Genomic DNA, 22,034 nt, shown 5'->3' with positions numbered 1-22,034 from the left:
TGGTTAGCTAATACGCTACAGGGAAATAAAAGGAGTTATGGTTAGGTAACACGCTAACAGGGCTAACAGGCTGAAAGGAGTTATGGTTAGCTAATACGCTACAGGGCTAACAGGCTGAAAGGAGTTATGGTTAGCTAATACGCTACAGGGCTAATAGGCTGAAAGGAGTTATGGTTAGCTAATACGCTACAGGGCTAATAGGCTGAAAGGAGTTATGGTTAGCTAATATGCTACAGGGCTAATAGGCCTAAAGGAGTGAGGCATAGCTAACATGCTACAAACATGCTATAGGGCTAATAGGCCTAAAGGAGTAAGGCTTAGCTAACACGCTAACAGGGCTAACAGGCCTACAGGAGTTATGGCTAGCTAACACGCTACAGGGCTAACAGGCCTAAAGGAGTTATGGTTAGCTAACACGCTAACAGGGCTAACAGGCCTACAGGAGTTATGGCTAGCTAACACGCTACAGGCCTAACAGCCCTAAAGGAGTTATGGCTAGCTAATACGCTACAGGGCTAATAGGCTGAAAGGAGTTATGGTTAGCTAATATGCTACAGGGCTAATAGGCCTAAAGGACTGAGGCATAGCTAACATGCTACAAACATGCTATAGGGCTAATAGGCCTAAAGGAGTAAGGCTTAGCTAACACGCTAACAGGGCTAACAGGCCTACAGGAGTTATGGCTAGCTAACACGCTACAGGGCTAACAGGCCTAAAGGAGTTATGGTTAGCTAACACGCTACAGGGCTAATAGGCCTAAAGGAGTTATGGTTAGCTAACACGCTACAGGGCTAACAGCCCTAAAGGAGTTATGGCTAGCTTACACGCTACAGGGCTAATAGGCCTAAAGGAGTTATGGTTAGCTAACACGCTACAGGCCTAACAGCCCTAAAGGAGTTATGGCTAGCTAACACGCTACAGGGCTAATAGGCCTAAATGAGTTATGGTTAGCTAATACGCTACAGGGCTAACAGGTCTAAAGGAGTTATGGTTAGCTAATACGCTACAGGGCTAACAGGTCTAAAGGAGTTATGGCTGGCTAACACGCTACAGGGCTAACAGGCCTAAAGGAGTTATGGTTAGCTAACACGCTACAGGGCTAATAGGCTGAAAGGAGTTATGGTTAGCTAACACGCTACAGGGCTAATAGGCCTAAAGGAGTTATGGTTAGCTAACACGCTACAGGGCTAACAGCCCTAAAGGAGTTATGGCTAGCTTACACGCTACAGGGCTAATAGGCCTAAAGGAGTTATGGTTAGCTAACACGCTACAGGCCTAACAGCCCTAAAGGAGTTATGGTTAGGTAACACGCTAACAGGGCTAACAGGCCTACAGGAGTTATGGCTAGCTAACACGCTACAGGGCTAACAGGCCTAAAGGAGTTATGGTTAGCTAACACGCTACAGGGCTAATAGGCTGAAAGGAGTTATGGTTAGCTAATACGCTACAGGGCTAATAGGCTGAAAGGAGTTATGGTTAGCTAATACGCTACAGGGCTAATAGGCTGAAAGGAGTTATGGTTAGCTAATACGCTACAGGGCTAATAGGCCTAAAGGAGTGAGGCATAGCTAACATGCTACAAACATGCTATAGGGCTAATAGGCCTAAAGGAGTAAGGCTTAGCTAACACGCTACAGGGCTAACAGGCCTAAAGGAGTTATGGTTAGCTAACACGCTACAGGGCTAACAGCCCTAAAGGAGTTATGGCTAGCTTACACGCTACAGGGCTAATAGGCCTAAAGGAGTTATGGTTAGCTAACACGCTACAGGCCTAACAGCCCCAAAGGAGTTATGGCTAGCTAACACGCTACAGGGCTAATAGGCCTAAAGGAGTTATGGTTAGCTAATACGCTACAGGGCTAACAGGTCTAAAGGAGTTATGGTTAGGTAACACGCTAACAGGGCTAACAGGCCTACAGGAGTTATGGTTAGCTAACACGCTACAGGGCTAATAGGCTGAAAGGAGTTATGGTTAGCTAATACGCTACAGGGCTAATAGGCCTAAAGGAGTGAGGCATAGCTAACATGCTACAAACATGCTACAGGGCTAATAGGCCTAAAGGAGTAAGGCTTAGCTAACACGCTACAGGGCTAATAGGCCTAAATGAGTTAAGGTTAGCTAACACGCTGCAGAGCTAACAGGCCTAAAGGAGTTAAGTTTAGCTAATACGCTACAGAGCTAACAGGCCAACCTCCAGCCCTGACCCAACTGTAGCTCAGTTGGTAGAGCATGGCGTTTGTAACGCCAGGGTAGTGGGTTCGATCCCCGGGACCACCCATACGTAGAATGTATGCACACATGACTGTAAGTCGCTTTGGATAAAAGCGTCTGCTAAATGGCATATATTATTATTATTATTACCTTTAACCCCAGAGATCAGTGTTAACTGTAATAGATTCACACCTCTGACATCTATAACCCTATCCCTCACCCTGTGTGGCCTGTTAGCCTGTGAGCTAACTCTAATTCACACTAACTCACATTTATAACCCTAACCTTCACCCTGTAGCCTGTGAGCTAACCCTACTCTAATTCACACTAACTCACAACTATAACCCTAACCTTCACCCTGTAGCCTGTTAGCCTGTGAGCTAACCCTACTATAATTCACACTAACTCACATCTATAACCCTAACCTTCACCCTGTAGTCTGTAAACTAACCCTAATTCACATCTATATTTTGATCTCTGTTGACCACCAGGCCATTAGGTAAAACCCCCGACAGGGAGAAACGTGCATATGTTCATATCCACTCTCCAGGATTCTCTGGGGTTAGGGTTAGGGTAACTTGGTATCTCCCAGGATGCACAAGGAAAACAGGAAGAGGAAGACTCACAGAGAGAAAGAAGGAAGTCCCAGCAGCCAATGCACAAAGCCGACGCAATCTCTGGAATAGAATAGATTAACCGTTCTCTTGTCACTAATTAACATGGGTCTGATCAGCGACTCCCCCTGTCGTCTCCATGGAAACATGCCTAGAGGTGTACATGTGAGTAGAGTTGGATGGCAGCCAAGAGGGAGGGAGCTGAGGTTCACAACGAGTCCCCCTGGGACAGTACAAAGAGAACAGTATTAGGTCTGCCCTAGAAAAAAATGTTTTCTGACCTCAATAACACTTCCTGCTGGTTAAATAAAACAGTAGCGAAGCTGTTACAGTAGAACCAACAGGGATTAACAGTATGATAGATTACAGTAGTGACGAACAGTAGACTAGATTACAGTAGTGACGAACAGTAGACTAGATTACAGTAGTGATGAACAGTAGACTAGATTACAGTAGTGACGGACAGTAGACTAGATTACAGTAGTGAGGAACAGTAGGCTAGACTATAGTAGTGACGAACAGTAGACTAGATTACAGTAGTGATGAACAGCACGCTAGATTACAGTAGTGATGAACAGTAGACTAGATTACAGTAGTGATGAACAGTAGACTAGATTACAGTAGTGATGAACAGTAGGCTAGACTATAGTAGTGACGAACAGTAGACTAGATTACAGTAGTGATGAACAGTAGGCTAGACTATAGTAGTGACGAACAGTAGACTAGATTACAGTAGTGACGAACAGTAGGCTAGATTACAGTAGTGACGAACAGTAGACTAGATTACAGTAGTGACGAACAGCACGCTAGATTACAGTAGTGATGAACAGTAGACTAGATTACAGTCGTGATGAACAGTAGACTAGATTACAGTAGTGACGAACAGCACGCTAGATTACAGTAGTGATGAACAGTAGACTAGATTACAGTAGTGACGAACAGCACGCTAGATTACAGTAGTGATGAACAGTAGACTAGATTACAGTAGTGATGAACAGTAGACTAGATTACAGTAGTGATGAACAGTAGGCTAGACTATAGTAGTGACGAACAGTAGACTAGATTACAGTAGTGATGAACAGTAGGCTAGACTATAGTAGTGACGAACAGTAGACTAGATTACAGTAGTGATGAAAAGTAGACTAGATTACAGCAGTGACGAACAGTAGGCTAGACTAAAGTAGTGCCGAACAGTAGACTAGATTACAGTAGTGATGAACAGCACGCTAGATTACAGTAGTGATGAACAGTAGACTAGATTACAGCAGTGACGAACAGTAGGCTAGACTAAAGTAGTGCCGAACAGTAGACTAGATTACAGTAGTGATGAACAGCACGCTAGATTACAGTAGTGAGGAACAGTAGGCTAGACTATAGTAGTGACGAACAGTAGACTAGATTACAGTAGTGATGAACAGTAGACTAGATTACAGTAGTGATGAACAGTAGGCTAGACTATAGTAGTGACGAACAGTAGACTAGATTACAGTAGTGATGAACAGTAGGCTAGACTATAGTAGTGACGAACAGTAGACTAGATTACAGTAGTGATGAACAGTAGACTAGATTACAGCAGTGACGAACAGTAGGCTAGATTACAGTAGTGATGAACAGTACGCTAGATTACAGTAGTGACGAACAGTACGCTAGACTATAGTAGTGACGAACAGTAGACTAGATTACAGCAGTGATGAACAGTACTCTAGATTACAGTAGTGACGAACAGTAGACTAGACTACAGTAGTGACGAACAGTAGACTAGATTACAGTAGTGACGAACAGTAGACTAGATTACAGCAGTGATGAACAGTACGCTAGATTACAGTAGTGACGAACAGTAGACTAGACTATAGTAGTGACGAACAGTATGCTAGATTACAGTAGTGACGAACAGTATGCTAGATTACAGTAGTGATGAACAGTACGCTAGACTATAGTAGTGACGAACAGTAGACTAGATTACAGCAGTGATGAACAGTACGCTAGATTACAGTAGTGACGAACAGTAGACTAGACTACAGTAGTGACGAACAGCACGCTCGATTACAGTAGTGACGAACAGTAGACGAAACTATAGTAGTGATGAAGAGTACGCTAGATTACGGTAGTGACAAACAGTAGACTAGATTACAGTAGTGATGAACAGTAGGCTAGATTACAGTAGTGATGAACAGTAGACTAGATTACAGTAGTGATGAACAGTACGCTAGACTACAGTAGTGACGAACAGTACGTTAGATTACAGTAGAAGCCACACTAGGGCCCTCTGGGAAACACAGTAGTTGCACAGCTGTAATCTCTGGATTAAGGCAGGAGAGAATCTCCAATAAATCCTGTCTCTGAGGCATTACTGTAGTACTCATCATATCCCAGTATTACTGTGGTACTCATCATATCCCAGTATTATTGTGGTACTCATCATATCATTACTGTGGTACTCATCATATCATTACTGTAGTACTCATCATATCCCAGTATCCCAGTATTACTGTAGTACTCATCATATCCCAGTATTACTGTAGTACTCATCATATCCCAGTATTACTGTAGTACTCATCATATCCCAGTATTACTGTAGTACTCATCATATGCCAGTATTATTGTAGTACTCATCATATCATTACTGTGGTACTCATCATATCCCAGTATTACTGTAGTACTCACCATATCCCAGTATTACTGTGGTACTCACCATATCCCAGTATTACTGTGGTACTCACCCTATCCCAGTATTACTGTGGTACTCATCATATCCCAGTATTACTGTGGTACTCATCATATCCCAGTATCCCAGTATTAATGTGGTACTCACCATATCCCAGAATTACTGTAGTACTCATCATATCCCAGTATTACTGTAGTACTCATCATATCCCAGTATTACTGCAGTACTCATCATATCCCAGTATTACTGCAGTACTCATCATATCCCAGTATTACTGTGGTACTCATCATATCCCAGTATTACTGTGGTACTCACCATATCCCAGTATTACTGTAGTACTCATCATATCCCAGTATTACTGTGGTACTCATCATATCATTACTGTAGTACTCATCATATCCCAGTATTACTGTAGTACTCATCATATCCCAGTATTACTGTAGTACTCATCATATCCCAGTATTACTTTAGTACTCATCATATCCCAGTATTACTGTAGTACTCATCTTGATCTTGACCAGGCCTAGCTGAACGACTCTTTTTACTGGCTCGAGAGTCATAATTCGTTTTTTTCAGAGTGTTTTTAATCGTTTGTTTTGACTTGCTGACCGCAATGAATTCTACATCAGGACTAATACGAGCTCCTCTGTCTCAGTGACTCCACATGCTCCTGCTCCACCAACTTGTCTATCATGGGAAAATAGATCACGCTGCAGGCAGCATAAAGAAGAAACATCCATGTTTAGAGCTGATAATTGATCACATGGTGCAATAATTAATGAAACTAATTGATTATTGAACGTTATGATGGCTTTCTAGAACCAAGTCCTACACGGCCTCTGCTCAACAAACTCCAACTCCAGAACGAATCGTTTGGGGAGCCGCAGTTTGTGAGCTGCGTTCACTTTCACGACAGTCAAGCAATGCATTCCTCCAAAAGTTGTTCACGAGCTAGTCCGGTTGCGGCCACAACTAGTACTTGTTTCAAATGTATGAAGAAATATTCTTAGTTGTGCGTATGTCTAACATTTAGAGGTCGACCGATTATGATTTTTCAACGACGATACCGATTATTGGAGGACCGGAAAAGCCGATACCGATTAATCGGCCGATATATACTTGTGTATTGATTTGAAGAAAGGCATTGATGTTTATGGTTAGGTACACATTGGAGCAAGACAGTCCTTTTTCGCGAATACGCACCGCATCGATTATATGCAATGCAGGACACGCTAGATAAACTAGTAATAGTCTGGAAGGAGAGTTTACAGTCTAACCAGACACCCAGGTATTTGTAGTTGTCCACGTATTCTAAGTCAGAGCCATCCAGAGTAGTGATACTAACATCAAGGCGGTGGCCCGTTCCTGTAGGTTCATGCTCTACAACATCCGCAGAGTACGACCCTGCCTCACACAGGAAGCGGCGCAGGTCCTAATCCAGGCACTTGTCATCTCCCGTCTGGACTACTGCAACTCGCTGTTGGCTGGGCTCCCTGCCTGTGCCATTAAACCCCTACAACTCATCCAGAACGCCGCAGCCCGTCTGGTGTTCAACCTTCCCAAGTTCTCTCACGTCACCCCGCTCCTCCGCTCTCTCCACTGGCTTCCAGTTGAAGCTCGCATCTGCTACAAGACCATGGTGCTTGCCTACGGAGCTGTGAGGGGAACGGCACCTCAGTACCTCCAGGCCCTGATCAGGCCCTACACCCAAACAAGGGGACTGCGTTCATCCACCTCTGGCCTGCTCGCCTCCCTACCACTGAGGAAGTACAGTTCCCGCTCAGCCCAGTCAAAACTGTTCGCTGCTCTGGCCCCCCAATGGTGGAACAAACTCCCTCACGACGCCAGGACAGCGGAGTCAATCACCACCTTCCGGAGACACCTGAAACCCCACCTCTTTAAGGAATACCTAGGATAGGATAAGTAATCCTTCTCACCCCCCTTTAAGATTTAGATGCACTATTGCAAAGTGACAATTCTACTGGATGTCATAAGGTGAATGCACCAATTTGTAAGTCGCTCTGGATAAGAGCGTCTGCTAAATGACTTAAATGTAATGTAAATGATGATGCTGGACGGGCGAGCAGCAGCGGGTAGTGATTGGTTGAATAGCATGCATTTAGTTTTACTAGTGTTTAAGAGCAGTTGGAGGCCACGGAAGGAGAGTTGTATGGCATTGAAGCTCGTCTGGAGGTTAGTTAACACAGTGTCCAAGGAGGAGCCAGAAGTATACAGAATGGTGTCGTCTGCGTAGAGGTGAATCAGAGAATCACCAGCAGCAAGATCAACATCATTGATGTATACAGAAAAGAGAGTCGGCCCGAGAATTGAACCCTGTGGCACCCCCATACAGACTGCCAGAGGCCCGGACAACAGGCCCTCCGATTTGACACACTGAACTATATCAGAGAAGTAGTTGGTAAATCAGGTGAGGCAATCATTTGAGAAACCAAGGCTGTCGAGTCTGCCAATAAGAATGTTGTGATTGACAGAGTCGAAAGCCTTGGCCAGGTCGATGAATACGGCTGCACAGTAATGTCTTTTATCGATGGCGGTTATGATGTCGTTTAGAACCTTGAGCGTGGCTGAGGTGCACCCATGACCAGCTCTGAAAGAAGATTGCATAGCGGAGAAGGTATGGTGGGATTCGAAATGGTCAGTAATCTGTTTGTTAACTTGGCTTTCGAAGACCTTAGAAAGACAGGGACAGTGGTCCTTCTGTAGCTCAGTTGGTAGAGCATGGCGCTTGTAACGCCAGGGTAGTGGGTTTGATTCCCGGGACCACCCATACGTAGAATGTATGCACACATGACTGTAAGTCGCTTTGGATAAAAGCGTCAGCTAAATGGCATATATATATATACAGGGTAGGATAGATATAGGTCTGTAGCAGTTTGGGTCTAGAGTGTCACCCCCTTTGAAGAGGGGGATGACAGCGGCAGCTTTCCAATCTTTGGGAATCTCAGACGATACGAAAGAGAGGTTGAACAGGCTAGTAATAGGGGTTGCAACAATTTTGGCAGATCATTTTAGAAAGAGAGGATCCAAATTGTCTAGCCCGGCTGATTTGTAGGGGTCTAGATTTTGCAGCTCTTTCAGAACATCAGCTATCTGGATTTGGGTAAAGGCGAAATGGTGGGGGCTTTGGCGGGTTGCTGTGGAGGGTGCCAGGCAGTTGACCGGGGTAGGGGTTGCCAAGTGGAAAGCATGGCCAGCCGTAGAGAAATGCTTATTGAAATTGGGAAGGTGACTCTCCTATATACACACAGAGAAATATAGGCTATGTCAGCAGTCTTTCTGGACATGAGAAAACAACGGTCTCTGTCATGAGAGATCAGAGACTAAAACATGTATCTCAACAGGGCGTTCTCTTGGACTCCTCAGATTTACAGTACATCTCACTGCACACTGACCCTGTATAAAATCATTATCATGTCTTCAGTGAGAACGGCTGTGTATTCCCAGCCTGGTGGAGAGATAATGTAAAGATGATAGACTCCAGCCATGCTGAGAGTTGAGCTGTGACCTTGTGAAGAAACTTCAACAGAGCTAGCTGCCACTAGAACACACATGTTGTCCACATTTAGATCCAGCCTCAGAACAGCACAGCAGAGGCCTCCAGAAATAGCATGAAGCCTGGGGTACGGGTGAGGAGGACAGCTGGGTGACAGAGCCTATGAATGGGGACAGGGCAGATGTAATGTACTTTTGGGCTCTGGGGGTAACCTAGGGCCTTTGGATTAGAATGTACTGTCTAGGAACAAGGAACGACATACAGGACAGCCAGCACCTGATGCAACATCAGTCCAAGACCAAACCAGGACAGAATAGAACAAACCTGACTAGACCAGACCAAACTAGACCAAACCAGACCAGACCAAACCAGACCAAACCAAACCAGGGCACCAAACCAGACCAAACAAGACCAGAAAAGACCAAACCAGTCCAAACCAGACCAGACCTGAACAGATAAAACCAGACCAAACCAGACCAAACTAGACCAAACCAAACCAGACCGGACCAGACCTGAACAGATCAAACCAGACCGGACCTGAACAGATCAAACCAGACCAGACCAAACCAGACCAGACCTGAAAAGATCAATCCAGGCCAGACCAACTCAAACCTGACCGGACCAGAACTGAACAGATCAAACCAGACCGGATCTGAACAGATCAAACCAGACCAGACCTGAACAGATCAAACTAGACCAAACCAGACCAAACCGGACCAGACCTGAACAGATCAAACCAGACCAAACCAAACCAGACCGGACCAGACCTGACCAGATCAAACCAGACCAGACCTGAAAAGATCAATCCAGGCCAGACCAACCCAAACCTGACGAACCTGAACAGATTTGTTTATTTTTTAAATGTTATTTCACCTTTATTTAACCAGGTAGGCCAGATCACCTTTATTTAACCAGGTAGGCCAGATCACCTTTATTTAACCAGGTAGGCCAGATCACCTTTATTTAACCAGGTAGGCCAGATCACCTTTATTTAACCAGGTAGGCCAGATCACCTTTATTTAACCAGGCAGGCCAGATCACCTTTATTTAACCAGGTAGGCCAGATCACCTTTCATTTAACCAGGCAGGCCAGATCACCTTTATTTAACCAGGTAGGCCAGATCACCTTTATTTAACCAGGTAGACCAGATCACCTTTATTTAACCAGCTCGGCCAGATCACCTTTATTTAACCAGGTAGGCCAGATCACCTTTATTTAACCAGGTAGGCCAGATCACCTTTCATTTAACCTGGTAGGCCAGTTGCGAACACTTTCTCATTTCCAACTGTGACCTGGCCAAGATAAAGCAAAGCAGTGTGACACAGACAACAACACGCGTGGAGTAATCAATAAACAAGCCAATAACACAATAAACAAGTCAATGACACAGTAGAAAAAAGAAAGTCAATATACAGTGTGTTGAAAAGGCATGAGGAGGTAGGCAATAAATAGGCCATAGTAGTGAATAATTACAATTCAGCAGATTAACACTGGAGTGATACATGAGCAGATGATGATGTGCAAGTAGAGATATTGGTGTGCAAAAGAGCAGCAAAGTAAATAAAACAATATGGGGATGAGGTAGATCTACAGCCACAAAGTCAGATTCTATAGCCACAAAGTCAGATTCCACAGTCACAAAGTCCGATTCTACAGCCACAAAGTAAGATTCCACAGCCACAAAGTCAGATTCCACAGTCACAAAGTCCGATTCTACAGCCACAAAGTAAGATTCCACAGCCACAAAGTCAGATTCCACAGCCACAAAGTCAGATTCCACAGCCACAAAGTAAGATTCCACAGCCATAAAGTCACATTCCACAGCCACAAAGTCAGATTCCACAGCCACAAAGTAAGATTCCACAGCCACAAAGTAAGATTCCACAGCCATAAAGTCAGATTCCACAGCCACAAAGTCAGATTAAAGTCAGATTCCACAGCCATAAAGTCAGATTAAAGTCAGATTCCACAGCCACAAAGTCAGATTAAAGTCAGATTCCACAGCCACAAAGTAAGATTCCACAGCCATAAAGTCAGATTCCACAGCCACAAAGTCAGATTAAAGTCAGATTCCACAGCCACAAAGTAAGATTCCACAGCCATAAAGTCAGATTCCACAGCCACAAAGTCAGATTCCACAGCCACAAAGTAAGATTCCACAGCCACAAAGTCAGATTCTACAATCACAAAGTCAGATTCAACAGCCACAAAGTCCGATTCTACAGCCACAAAGTAAGATTCCACAGCCACAAAGTCAGATTCCACAGCCACAAAGTCAGATTCCACAGCCACAAAGTAAGATTCCACAGCCATAAAGTCACATTCCACAGCCACAAAGTCAGATTCCACAGCCACAAAGTAAGATTCCACAGCCACAAAGTAAGATTCCACAGCCACAAAGTCAGATTCCACAGCCACAAAGTCAGATTCCACAGCCACAAAGTAGGATTCCACAGCCATAAAATAAGATTCCACAGCCACAAAGTCAGATTCCACAGCCACAAAGTAAGATTCCACAGCCATAAAGTCAGATTCCACAGCCACAAAGTCAGATTCCACAGCCACAAAGTAAGATTCCACAGCCACAAAGTCAGATTCTACAATCACAAAGTCAGATTCAACAGCCACAAAGTCCGATTCTACAGCCACAAAGTAAGATTCCACAGCCACAAAGTCAGATTCCACAGCCACAAAGTCAGATTCCACAGCCACAAAGTAGGATTCTACAGCCATAAAATAAGATTCCACAGCCACAAAGTCAGATTCCACAGCCACAAAGTAAGATACCACAGCCATAAAGTCAGATTCCACAGCCACAAAGTCAGATTCCACAGCCACAAAGTAAGATTCTACAATCACAAAGTCAGATTCTACAGCCACAAAGCCAGATTCCACAGTTTTGGGGTCTTAATTTAAGGTTAGGTTAGGCATAAGGTTAGGGATGAAGTTAGAGTTTTGTAAATGGGTTTGGTTCATGACTTTGTGGGTTAAGAAGCTAGTGAATGGTCGCCAGTCCACCCATTACACCATCATGTGTATTTTATTTGTATCCTCATTAGTTCCTGCCAAGGCAGCAGCTACTCTTCCTGGGGTTTATTATGGATCCCCATTAGTTCCTGCCAAGGCAGCAGCTACTCTTCCTGGGGTTTATTATGGATCCAGTTCCTGCCAAGGCAGCAGCTACTCTTCCTGGGGTTTATTATGGTTGCCCATTAGTTCCTGTCAAGGCAGCAGCTACTCTTTCTGGGGTTTATTATGGATCCCCATTAGTTCCTGCCAAGGCAGCAGCTACTCTTCCTGGGGTTTATTATGGATCCCCATTAGTTCCTGCCAAGTCAGCAGCTACTCTTCCTGGGGTTTATTATGTATCCCCATTAGTTCCTGCCAAGGCAGCAGCTACTCTTCCTGGGGTTTATTATGGATCCCCATTAGTTCCTGCGAAGTCAGCAGCTACTCTTCCTGGGGTTTATTATGGATCCCCATTAGTTCCTGTAGGTAGTTTAGTTTGTCCCAGTAGGTAGTTTAGGTCGTTTGGTTTGTCCCAGTAGGTAGTTTAGTTTGTGCCAGTAGGTAGTTTAGATCGTTTGGTTTGTCCCAGTAGGTAGTTTAGATCGTTTGGTTTGTCCCAGTAGGTAGTTTAGGTAGTTTAGTTTGTCCCAGTAGGTAGTTTAGATCGTTTGGTTTGTCCCAGTAGGTAGTTTAGATCGTTTGGTTTGTCCCAGTAGGTAGTTTAGATCGTTTGGTTTGTCCCAGTAGGTAGTTTAGATCGTTTGGTTTGTCCCAGTAGGTAGTTTAGATAATTTGGTTTGTCCCAGTAGGTAGTTTAGGTCGTTTGGTTTGTCCCAGTAGGTAGTTTAGATCGTTTGGTTTGTCCCAGTAGGTAGTTTAGATTGTTTGGTTTGTCCCAGTAGGTAGTTTAGATCGTTTGGTTTGTCCTAGTAGGTAGTTTAGGTCGTTTGGTTTGTCCCAGTAGGTAGTTTAGTTTGTCCCATTAGGTAGTTTAGGTAGTTTGTCCCTCTTACCTTCTCATAGTTGGTGGTGAGGACCAGGGATCCGTCGTCGTGGTAACAGGAGCTGACAGTAGCAGGAAGGAGCTGATCTTTGTCCCGCAGCCAGACAAGGGCCCCCTGAAACACAACAGATAGAGAGACAACATGAGACTGTAGCTAAATACTGTCAGCAACACAACCCAACACGAGGGGCCCCCTGAAACACAACAGATAGAGAGACAGCATGAGACTGTAGCTAAATACTGTCTGCAACACAACCCAACACGAGGGGCCCCCTGAAACACAACAGATAGAGAGACAGCATGAGACTGTAGCTAAATACTGTCTGCAACACAACCCAACACGAGGGGCCCCCTGAAACACAACAGATAGAGAGACAACATGAGACTGTAGCTAAATACTGTCTGCAACACAACCCAACACGAGGGGCCCCCTGAAACACAACAGATAGAGAGACAACATGAGACTGTAGCTAAATACTGTCTGCAACACAACCCAACACGAGGGGCCCCCTGAAACACAACAGATAGAGAGACAGCATGAGACTGTAGCTAAATACTGTCTGCAACACAACCCAACACGAGGGGCCCCCTGAAACACAACAGATAGAGAGACAGCATGAGACTGTAGCTAAATACTGTCTGCAACACAACCCAACACGAGGGGCCCCCTGAAACACAACAGATAGAGAGACAGCATGAGACTGTAGCTAAATACTGTCTGCAACACGACCCAACACGAGGGGCCCCTTAAAACACAACAGATAGAGAGACAACATGACTCATAACAACAGATGAAAAGCATCATGTGGGAGCACGCTCTTAGAACCTGATGCCTCTGGCTAAACACAAGATGCAACATGAATCTGTGTCAACTGAAGGGCCACTCAGAGGGGAAACAGAATAACACTTCATTCAGACAGAACGCTGGGAAGATGGAGATCATTTTCAAAGTTGCTGCCAACAGAGGGTTAACTGGACGAGTTACTGAGTCAGCCTCTGTCTGTCTGTCTGTCTGTCCATCATCTGAGCCAACTGTCTGTCTGCCCATCATCTGAGCCAACTGTCTGTCTGCCCATCATCTGAGCCAACTGTCTGTCTGTCTGTCTGTCTGTCTGTCTGTCTGTCTGTCTGTCTGTCTGTCTGTCTGTCTGTCTGTCCTCACATCCTGCTGCTACACAGTCACACCCCCACCCTGCTCTACACAGTCCCCCCCACCCCGCTCACACCCCCACCCCGCTAACACCCCCACCCCGCTAACACTCCCACCCCGCTCACCCCCACCCTGCTCACAACCCCACCAACACCCCCACCCTGCTCACCCCCACCCCGCTAACACCCCCACCCTGCTCACACCCCAACCCTGCTCACACCCCCATCCTGCCCACACCCCCACTCTGCTCACACCCCCATTCTGCCAACACCCCACCCTGCTCACCCCCACCCCGCTAACACCCCCATCCTGTTCACCCCCACCCCGCTAACACCCCCACCCTGCTCACACCCCACCCTGCTCACACCCCACCCTGCTCACACCCCCATCCTGCTCACACCCCCACCCTACCACACCCCCCACCCTGCTCACACCCCCATCCTGCCCCCCCTCCTACCCACCCCCCACCCTGGTCACACCCCCACTCTGCTCACACCCCACCCTGGTCACACCCCCATCCTGCTCACCCCCCCTCCCCTACCCACACCCCCCACCCTGCCCACACCCCCACCCTGCTCACACCCCCAGCCGGCTCACACCCTGTCTACACCCCCCCACCCTGGTCACACCCCTATCCTGCCCACACACCCACCCCATCCTGCACACCCCCACCCTGCTCACACCCCCACCCTGCTCACACCCCACCCTGCTCACACCCCCACCCTACTCACACCCCCCACCCTGCTCACACCCCCATCCTCCCCCCCCCACACCCCCACCCTGGTCACACCCCCACTCTGCTCACACCCCCACCCTGGTCACACCCCATCCTGCTCACCCCCTCCCCTACCCACACCCCCACCCTGCCCACACCCCCACCCTGCTCACACCCCCAGCCGGCTCACACCCTGTCCACACCCCCACCCCACCCTGGTCACACCCCTATCCTGCCCACACCCCCACCCCATCCTGCACACACCCCTGACCACACCCCCACCCCACCCTGGTCACACCCCTATCCTGCCCACACCCCCACCCCACCCTGCCCACACCCCCACCCTGCTCACACCCCCAGCCGGCTCACACCCTGTCCACACCCCCACTCTGTTAATGTGGCAGAGTGATTGACCTCCCAGCCATGTCACAGTGAGGAGACTGTAGCAGGACGCAATAGGAGGAATAGATGGTTGGAAAGCGCGGAGAGAAGACCTGCAATAACAGGAATCACTAGTCACTTCCTGTTGATGTTGGAGCACGCTAGGGACTGTCTGTCTACAGCATAATGTGTCCTCTCCACTAGCTGACCACTGAGACTGGTTCTCATCCCAGCCTGGCCAAACAGTATGAGTCACCCAGGCGCCAGCGTTCAGTGGGGTAGTGAGGTGGAAAGGGAGTTGTTAGTCCAACAAGGCATAAAATGGAGAATATAAATCATCCTAAACCCTAAAGACTAGACCCAAGGCCCTAACCTCAACACTCCCTACCGCTACACACGGTTCTCATGTTTGGTGTAGTCACAGTCATCACCAGGACAGGGCTGGGTGTAGACAGAGTCATCACCAGGACAGGGCTGGGTGTAGACAGAGTCATCACCAGGACAGGGCTGGGTGTAGTCAGAGTCAGAGTCATCACCAGGACAGGGCTGGGTGTAGTCAGAGTCATCACCAGGACAGGGCTGGGTGTAGTCAGAGTCATCACCAGGACAGGGCTGGGTGTAGTCAGAGTCATCACCAGGACAGGGCTGGGTGTAGTCAGAGTCATCACCAGGACAGGGCTGGGTGTAGACAGAGTCACAGTCATCACCAGGACAGGGCTGGGTGTAGACAGAGTCATCACCAGGACAGGGCTGGGTGTAGACAGAGTCACAGTCATCACCAGGACAGGGCTGGGTGTAGACAGAGTCATCACCAGGACAGGGCTGGGTGTAGACAGAGTCAGAGTCATCTCCTGGACAGGGCTGGGTGTAGACAGAGTCACAGTCATCACCAAGACAGGGCTGGGTGTAGACAGAGTCATCACCAGGACAGGGCTGGGTGTAGACAGAGTCAGAGTCATCACCAGGAAAGGGCTGGGTGTAGTCAGAGTCATAGTCATCTCCTGGACAGGGCTGGGTGTAGACAGAGTCACAGTCATCACCAAGACAGGGCTGGGTGTAGACAGAGTCAGAGTCATCACCAGGAAAGGGCTGGGTGTAGTCAGAGTCATCACCAGGAAAGGGCTGGGTGTAGTCAGAGTCATCTCCTGGACAGGGCTGGGTGTAGTCAGAGTCATCACCAAGACAGGGCTGGGTGTAGTCAGAGTCATCACCAGGAAAGGGCTGGGTGTAGTCAGAGTCATCTCCTGGACAGGGCTGGGTGTAGACAGAGTCACAGTCATCACCAGGACAGGGCTGGGTGTAGTCAGAGTCATCACCAAGACAGGGCTGGGTGTAGTCAGAGTCATCACCAAGACAGGGCTGGGTGTAGTCAGAGTCATCTCCTGGACAGGGCTGGGTGTAGACAGAGTCACAGTCATCACCAAGACAGGGCTGGGTGTAGTCAGAGTCATCTCCTGGACAGGGCTGGGTGTAGACAGAGTCACAGTCATCACCAAGACAGGGCTGGGTGTAGACAGAGTCACAGTCATCACCAAGACAGGGCTGGGTGTAGACAGAGTCAGAGTCATCACCAGGAAAGGGCTGGGTGTAGACAGAGTCAGAATCATCACCAGGACAGGGCTGGGTGTAGTCAGAGTCATCACCAGGACAGGGCTGGGTGTAGACAGAGTCAGAGTCATCACCAGGACAGGGCTGGGTGTAGTCAGAGTCATAGTCATCACCAGGACAGGGCTGGGTGTAGACAGAGTCACAGTCATCACCAACACAGGGCTGGGTGTAGACAGAGTCAGAGTCATCACCAAGACAGGGCTGGGTGTAGACAGAGTCAGAGTCATCACCAGGACAGGGCTGGGTGTAGACAGAGTCATCACCAGGACAGGGCTGGGTGTAGTCAGAATCATCACCAGGACAGGGCTGGGTGTAGACAGAGTCAGAGTCATCACCAGGACAGGGCTGGGTGTAGTCAGAGTCATCACCAGGACAGGGCTGGGTGTAGTCAGAGTCATCACCAGGACAGGGCTGGGTGTAGTCAGAGTCATCACCAGGACAGGGCTGGGTGTAGTCAGAATCATCACCAGGACAGGGCTGGGTGTAGACAGAGTCAGAGTCATCACCAGGACAGGGCTGGGTGTAGACAGCATCAGAGTCATCACCAGGACAGGGCTGGGTGTAGACAGAGTCATCACCAGGACAGGGCTGGGTGTAGACAGAGTCATCACCAGGACAGGGCTGGGTGTAGACAGAGTCAGAGTCATCACCAGGACAGGGCTGGGTGTAGACAGAGTCAGAGTCATCACCAGGACAGGGCTGGGTGTAGACAGCATCAGAGTCATCACCAGGACAGGGCTGGGTGTAGACAGAGTCAGAGTCATCACCAGGACAGGGCTGGGTGTAGACAGAGTCAGAGTCATCACCAGGACAGGGCTGGGTGTAGACAGAGTCAGAGTCATCACCAGGACAGGGCTGGGTGTAGACAGAGTCAGAGTCATCACCAGGACAGGGCGGGGTGTAGACAGCATCAGAGTCATCACCAGGACAGGGCTGGGTGTAGACAGAGTCAGAGTCATCACCAGGACAGGGCTGGGTGTAGACAGAGTCAGAGTCATCACCAGGACAGGGCTGGGTGTAGACAGAGTCAGAGTCATCACCAGGACAGGGCTGGGTGTAGACAGCATCAGAGTCATCACCAGGACAGGGCTGGGTGTAGACAGCATCAGAGTCATCACCAGGACAGGGCTGGCTGTAGACAGAGTCAGAGTCATCACCAGGACAGGGCTGGGTGGAGTCTTAGTCATCACCAGGACATGGCTGGGTGTCGTCTTAGTCATCACCAGGACAGGGCTGGGTGTAGACAGAGTCATCACCAGGACAGGGCTGGGTGTAGTCAGAGTCATCACCAGGACAGGGCTGGGTGTAGTCAGAGTCATCACCAGGACAGGGCTGGGTGTAGACAGAGTCATCACCAAGACAGGGCTGGGTGTAGTCAGAGTCATCACCAGGACAGGGCTGGGTGTAGACAGAGTCATCACCAGGACAGGGCTGGGTGTAGTCAGAGTCATCACCAGGACAGGGCTGGGTGTAGACAGAGTCATCACCAGGACAGGGCTCGGTGTAGACAGAGTCATCACCAGGACAGGGCTGGGTGTAGACAGCGTCATCACCAGGACAGGGCTGGGTGTAGTCAGAGTCAGAGTCATCACCAGGACAGGGCTGGGTGTAGACAGCATCAGAGTCATCACCAGGACAGGGCTGGGTGTAGACAGAGTCAGAGTCATCACCAGGACAGGGCTGGGTGTAGACAGAGTCAGAGTCATCACCAGGACAGGGCTGGGTGTAGACAGAGTCAGAGTCATCACCAGGACAGGGCTGGGTGTAGACAGAGTCAGAGTCATCACCAAGACAGGGCTGGGTGTAGTCAGAGTCAGAGTCATCACCAGGACAGGGCTGGGTGTAGTCAGAGTCACAGTCATCACCAGGACAGGGCTGGGTGTAGTCAGAGTCATCACCAGGACAGGGCTGGGTGTAGACAGAGTAATCACCAGGACAGGGCTGGGTGTAGTCAGAATCATCACCAGGACAGGGCTGAGTGTCGACAGAGTCATCACCAGGACAGGGCTGGCTGAAGACAGAGTCATCACCAGGACAGGGCTGGGTGTAGACAGAGTCATCACCAGGACAGGGCTGGGTGTAGTCAGAGTCATCACCAGGACAGGGCTGGCTGTAGTCAGAGTCATCACCAGGACAGGGCTGGGTGTAGACAGAGTCATCACCAGGACAGGGCTGGGTGTAGACAGAGTCATCACCAGGACAGGGCTGGGTGTAGACAGAGTCATCACCAGGACAGGGCTGGCTGAAGACAGAGTCATCACCAGGACAGGGCTGAGTGTCGACAGAGTCATCACCAGGACAGGGCTGGCTGAAGACAGAGTCATCACCAGGACAGGGCTGGGTGTAGACAGAGTCATCACCAGGACAGGGCTGGGTGTAGTCAGAGTCATCACCAAGACAGGGCTGGGTGTAGACAGAGTCATCACCAGGACAGGGCTGAGTGTCGACAGAGTCATCACCAGGACAGGGCTGGCTGAAGACAGAGTCATCACCAGGACAGGGCTGGGTGTAGTCAGAGTCATCACCAAGACAGGGCTGGGTGTAGACAGAGTCAGAGTCATCACCAGGACAGGGCTGGGTGTAGACAGAGTCATCACCAGGACAGGGCTGGGTGTAGTCAGAGTCATCACCAGGACACGGCTGGGTGTAGACAGAGTCAGAGTCATCACCAAGACAGGGCTGGGTGTAGTCAGAGTCATCATCAGGACAGGGCTGGGTGTAAACAGAGTCAGAGTCATCACCAGGACAGGGCTGGGTGTAGACAGAGTCATCACCAGGACAGGGCTGGGTGTAGACAGAGTCAGAGTCATCACCAGGACAGGGCTGGGTGTAGTCAGAGTCATCACCAGGACAGGGCTGGGTGTAGTCTTAGTCATCACCAGGACATGGCTGGGTGTCGTCTTAGTCATCACCAGGACAGGGCTGGGTGTAGACAGAGTCATCACCAGGACAGGGCTGGGTGTAGACAGAGTCAGAGTCATCACCAGGACAGGGCTGGGTGTAGTCAGAGTCATTACCAAGACAGGGCTGGGTGTAGACAGAGTCAGAGTCATCACCAGGACAGGGCTGGGTGTAGACAGAGTCAGAGTCATCACCAGGACAGGGCTGGGTGTAGTCAGAGTCATCACCAGGACAGGGCTGGGTGTAGTCAGAGTCATTACCAAGACAGGGCTGGGTGTAGTCAGAGTCATCACCAGGACAGGGCTGGGTGTAGACAGAGTCATCACCAGGACAGGGCTGGGTGTAGTCAGAGTCAGAGTCATTACCAGGACAGGGCTGGGTGTAGACAGTCAGAGTCATCACCAGGACAGGGCTGGGTGTAGTCAGAGTCATTACCAGGACAGGGCTGGGTGTAGTCAGAGCCAGAGTCATTACCAGGACAGGGCTGGGTGTAGACAGAGTCAGAGTCATCACCAGGACAGGGCTGGGTGTAGTCAGAGTCATTACCAGGACAGGGCTGGGTGTAGACAGAGTCATCACCAGGACAGGGCTGGCTGTAGACAGAGTCAGAGTCATCACCAGGACAGGGCTGGGTGTAGACAGAGTCATCACCAGGACAGGGCTGGGTGTAGTCAGAGTCATTACCAAGACAGGGCTGGGTGTAGACAGAGTCAGAGTCATTACCAGGACAGGGCTGGGTGTAGACAGAGTCAGAGTCATCACCAGGACAGGGCTGGGTGTAGACAGAGTCAGAGTCATCACCAGGACAGGGCTGGGTGTAGTCAGAGTCATCACCAGGACAGGGCTGGGTGTAGACAGAGTCAGAGTCATCACCAGGACAGGGCTGGGTGTAGTCAGAGTCATCACCAGGACAGGGCTGGGTGTAGACAGAGTCAGAGTCATCACCAGGACAGGGCTGGGTGTAGACAGAGTCAGAGTCATCACCAAGACAGGGCTGGGTGTAGTCAGAGTCATCACCAGGACAGGGCTGGATGTAGTCAGAGACAGAGTCATCACCAGGACAGGGCTGGGTGTAGTCAGAGTCACAGTCATCACCAGGACAGGGCTGGGTGTAGTCAGAGTCATCACCAGGACAGGGCTGGGTGTAGACAGAGTAATCACCAGGACAGGGCTGGGTGTAGTCAGAATCATCACCAGGACAGGGCTGGCTGTAGACAGAGTCAGAGTCATCACCAGGACAGGGCTGAGTGTCGACAGAGTCATCACCAGGACAGGGCTGGCTGAAGACAGAGTCATCACCAGGACAGGGCTGAGTGTCGACAGAGTCATCACCAGGACAGGATGTAGACAGAGTCATCACCAGGACAGGGCTGAGTGTAGACACCACTCTAGCCGACGCTTGTCTTTGTGCATGGTGATCTTAGGTTTGTGTGCAGCTGCTCTGCCATGGAAACCTATTTCATGAAGCTCCCGACGAACAGTTATTGTGCTGACGTTGCTTCCAGAGGCAGTTTGGAACTCGGTAGTGAGTGTTGCAACAGAGGAAAGAGGATCTTTACACTTTAGATGTAAAGATGTAGAGCTTGTGTGGCCTACCACTTTGTGTCTGAGCCGTTGTTGCTCCTAGATGTTTCCACTTCACAATAACAGCACTTAAAGTTGACCGGAGCAGCTCTAGCAGGGCAGGAATTTGCCGAACTATGCCGGTGCCACGTTGAATGTCAGTTTTTGCACATTTGATATTGCCTATAGGGCTGGGACAATGGCTGGCAAGTGAGCTGCGTCACATACCTAAAATAACATTGTGGGACTGCAGTTGGTTTTGGGACCAGTTCTTGTAAAAGCGGGCATGAGTCAGACAGATTGCCAGCCGGTGAGTGCTGGGTGCAGTATGAAAAGCCGCTGGTGAGGACAGGAGCGGGATGAAGAAATCAATGCCCTGCAGATCTCTACTTTGTGTTTTTCATTGTGATCATCACACCCCATTAGAGACAGAGAAAAAGCGATGGATCATTCAGCAGCACTCTGGTCTAAAAACCTGTTCCATTAAAGAAAGATCAAGGTTATTTTCTCTTTAATGGGAACACAGCTAAATGTAGCTCCAGAAACTCACCAGGGATGGGATGCTTGGAGGGGGAGTAGAGGCTGTACATTAGGAGAGGGCTGGGTATGTGTGTGAGTGTGCGAGCCAATGTGTGTCTGGGACAGGGAGAGGAAGGCTGAGGTACACGAGGTAAATCAAATTACATTGTATTTGTCAA

The 22,034-nt window shown here is 49.0% G+C and overlaps 1 protein-coding gene across 1 annotated transcript in view; it reads right to left on the bottom strand.

The window, feature by feature from the left end:
• Positions 1-22,034, bottom strand: part of LOC118383701 (unconventional myosin-X-like) — a 284,313-nt gene that overhangs the window by 169,127 nt on the left and 93,152 nt on the right. Inside the window, exon 2 of the mRNA XM_052502082.1 lies at positions 13,029-13,133. Coding sequence (XP_052358042.1) covers positions 13,029-13,133 — 105 coding nt within the window. The remainder of the gene's footprint in view (positions 1-13,028; positions 13,134-22,034) is intronic.

The sequence above is a fragment of the Oncorhynchus keta genome, unplaced genomic scaffold (assembly GCF_023373465.1).
Source record: "Oncorhynchus keta strain PuntledgeMale-10-30-2019 unplaced genomic scaffold, Oket_V2 Un_contig_1509_pilon_pilon, whole genome shotgun sequence".
NCBI classification, from domain to species: Eukaryota; Metazoa; Chordata; class Actinopteri; order Salmoniformes; family Salmonidae; genus Oncorhynchus; species Oncorhynchus keta.
This window is presented reverse-complemented; position numbering and strand designations above follow the sequence as displayed.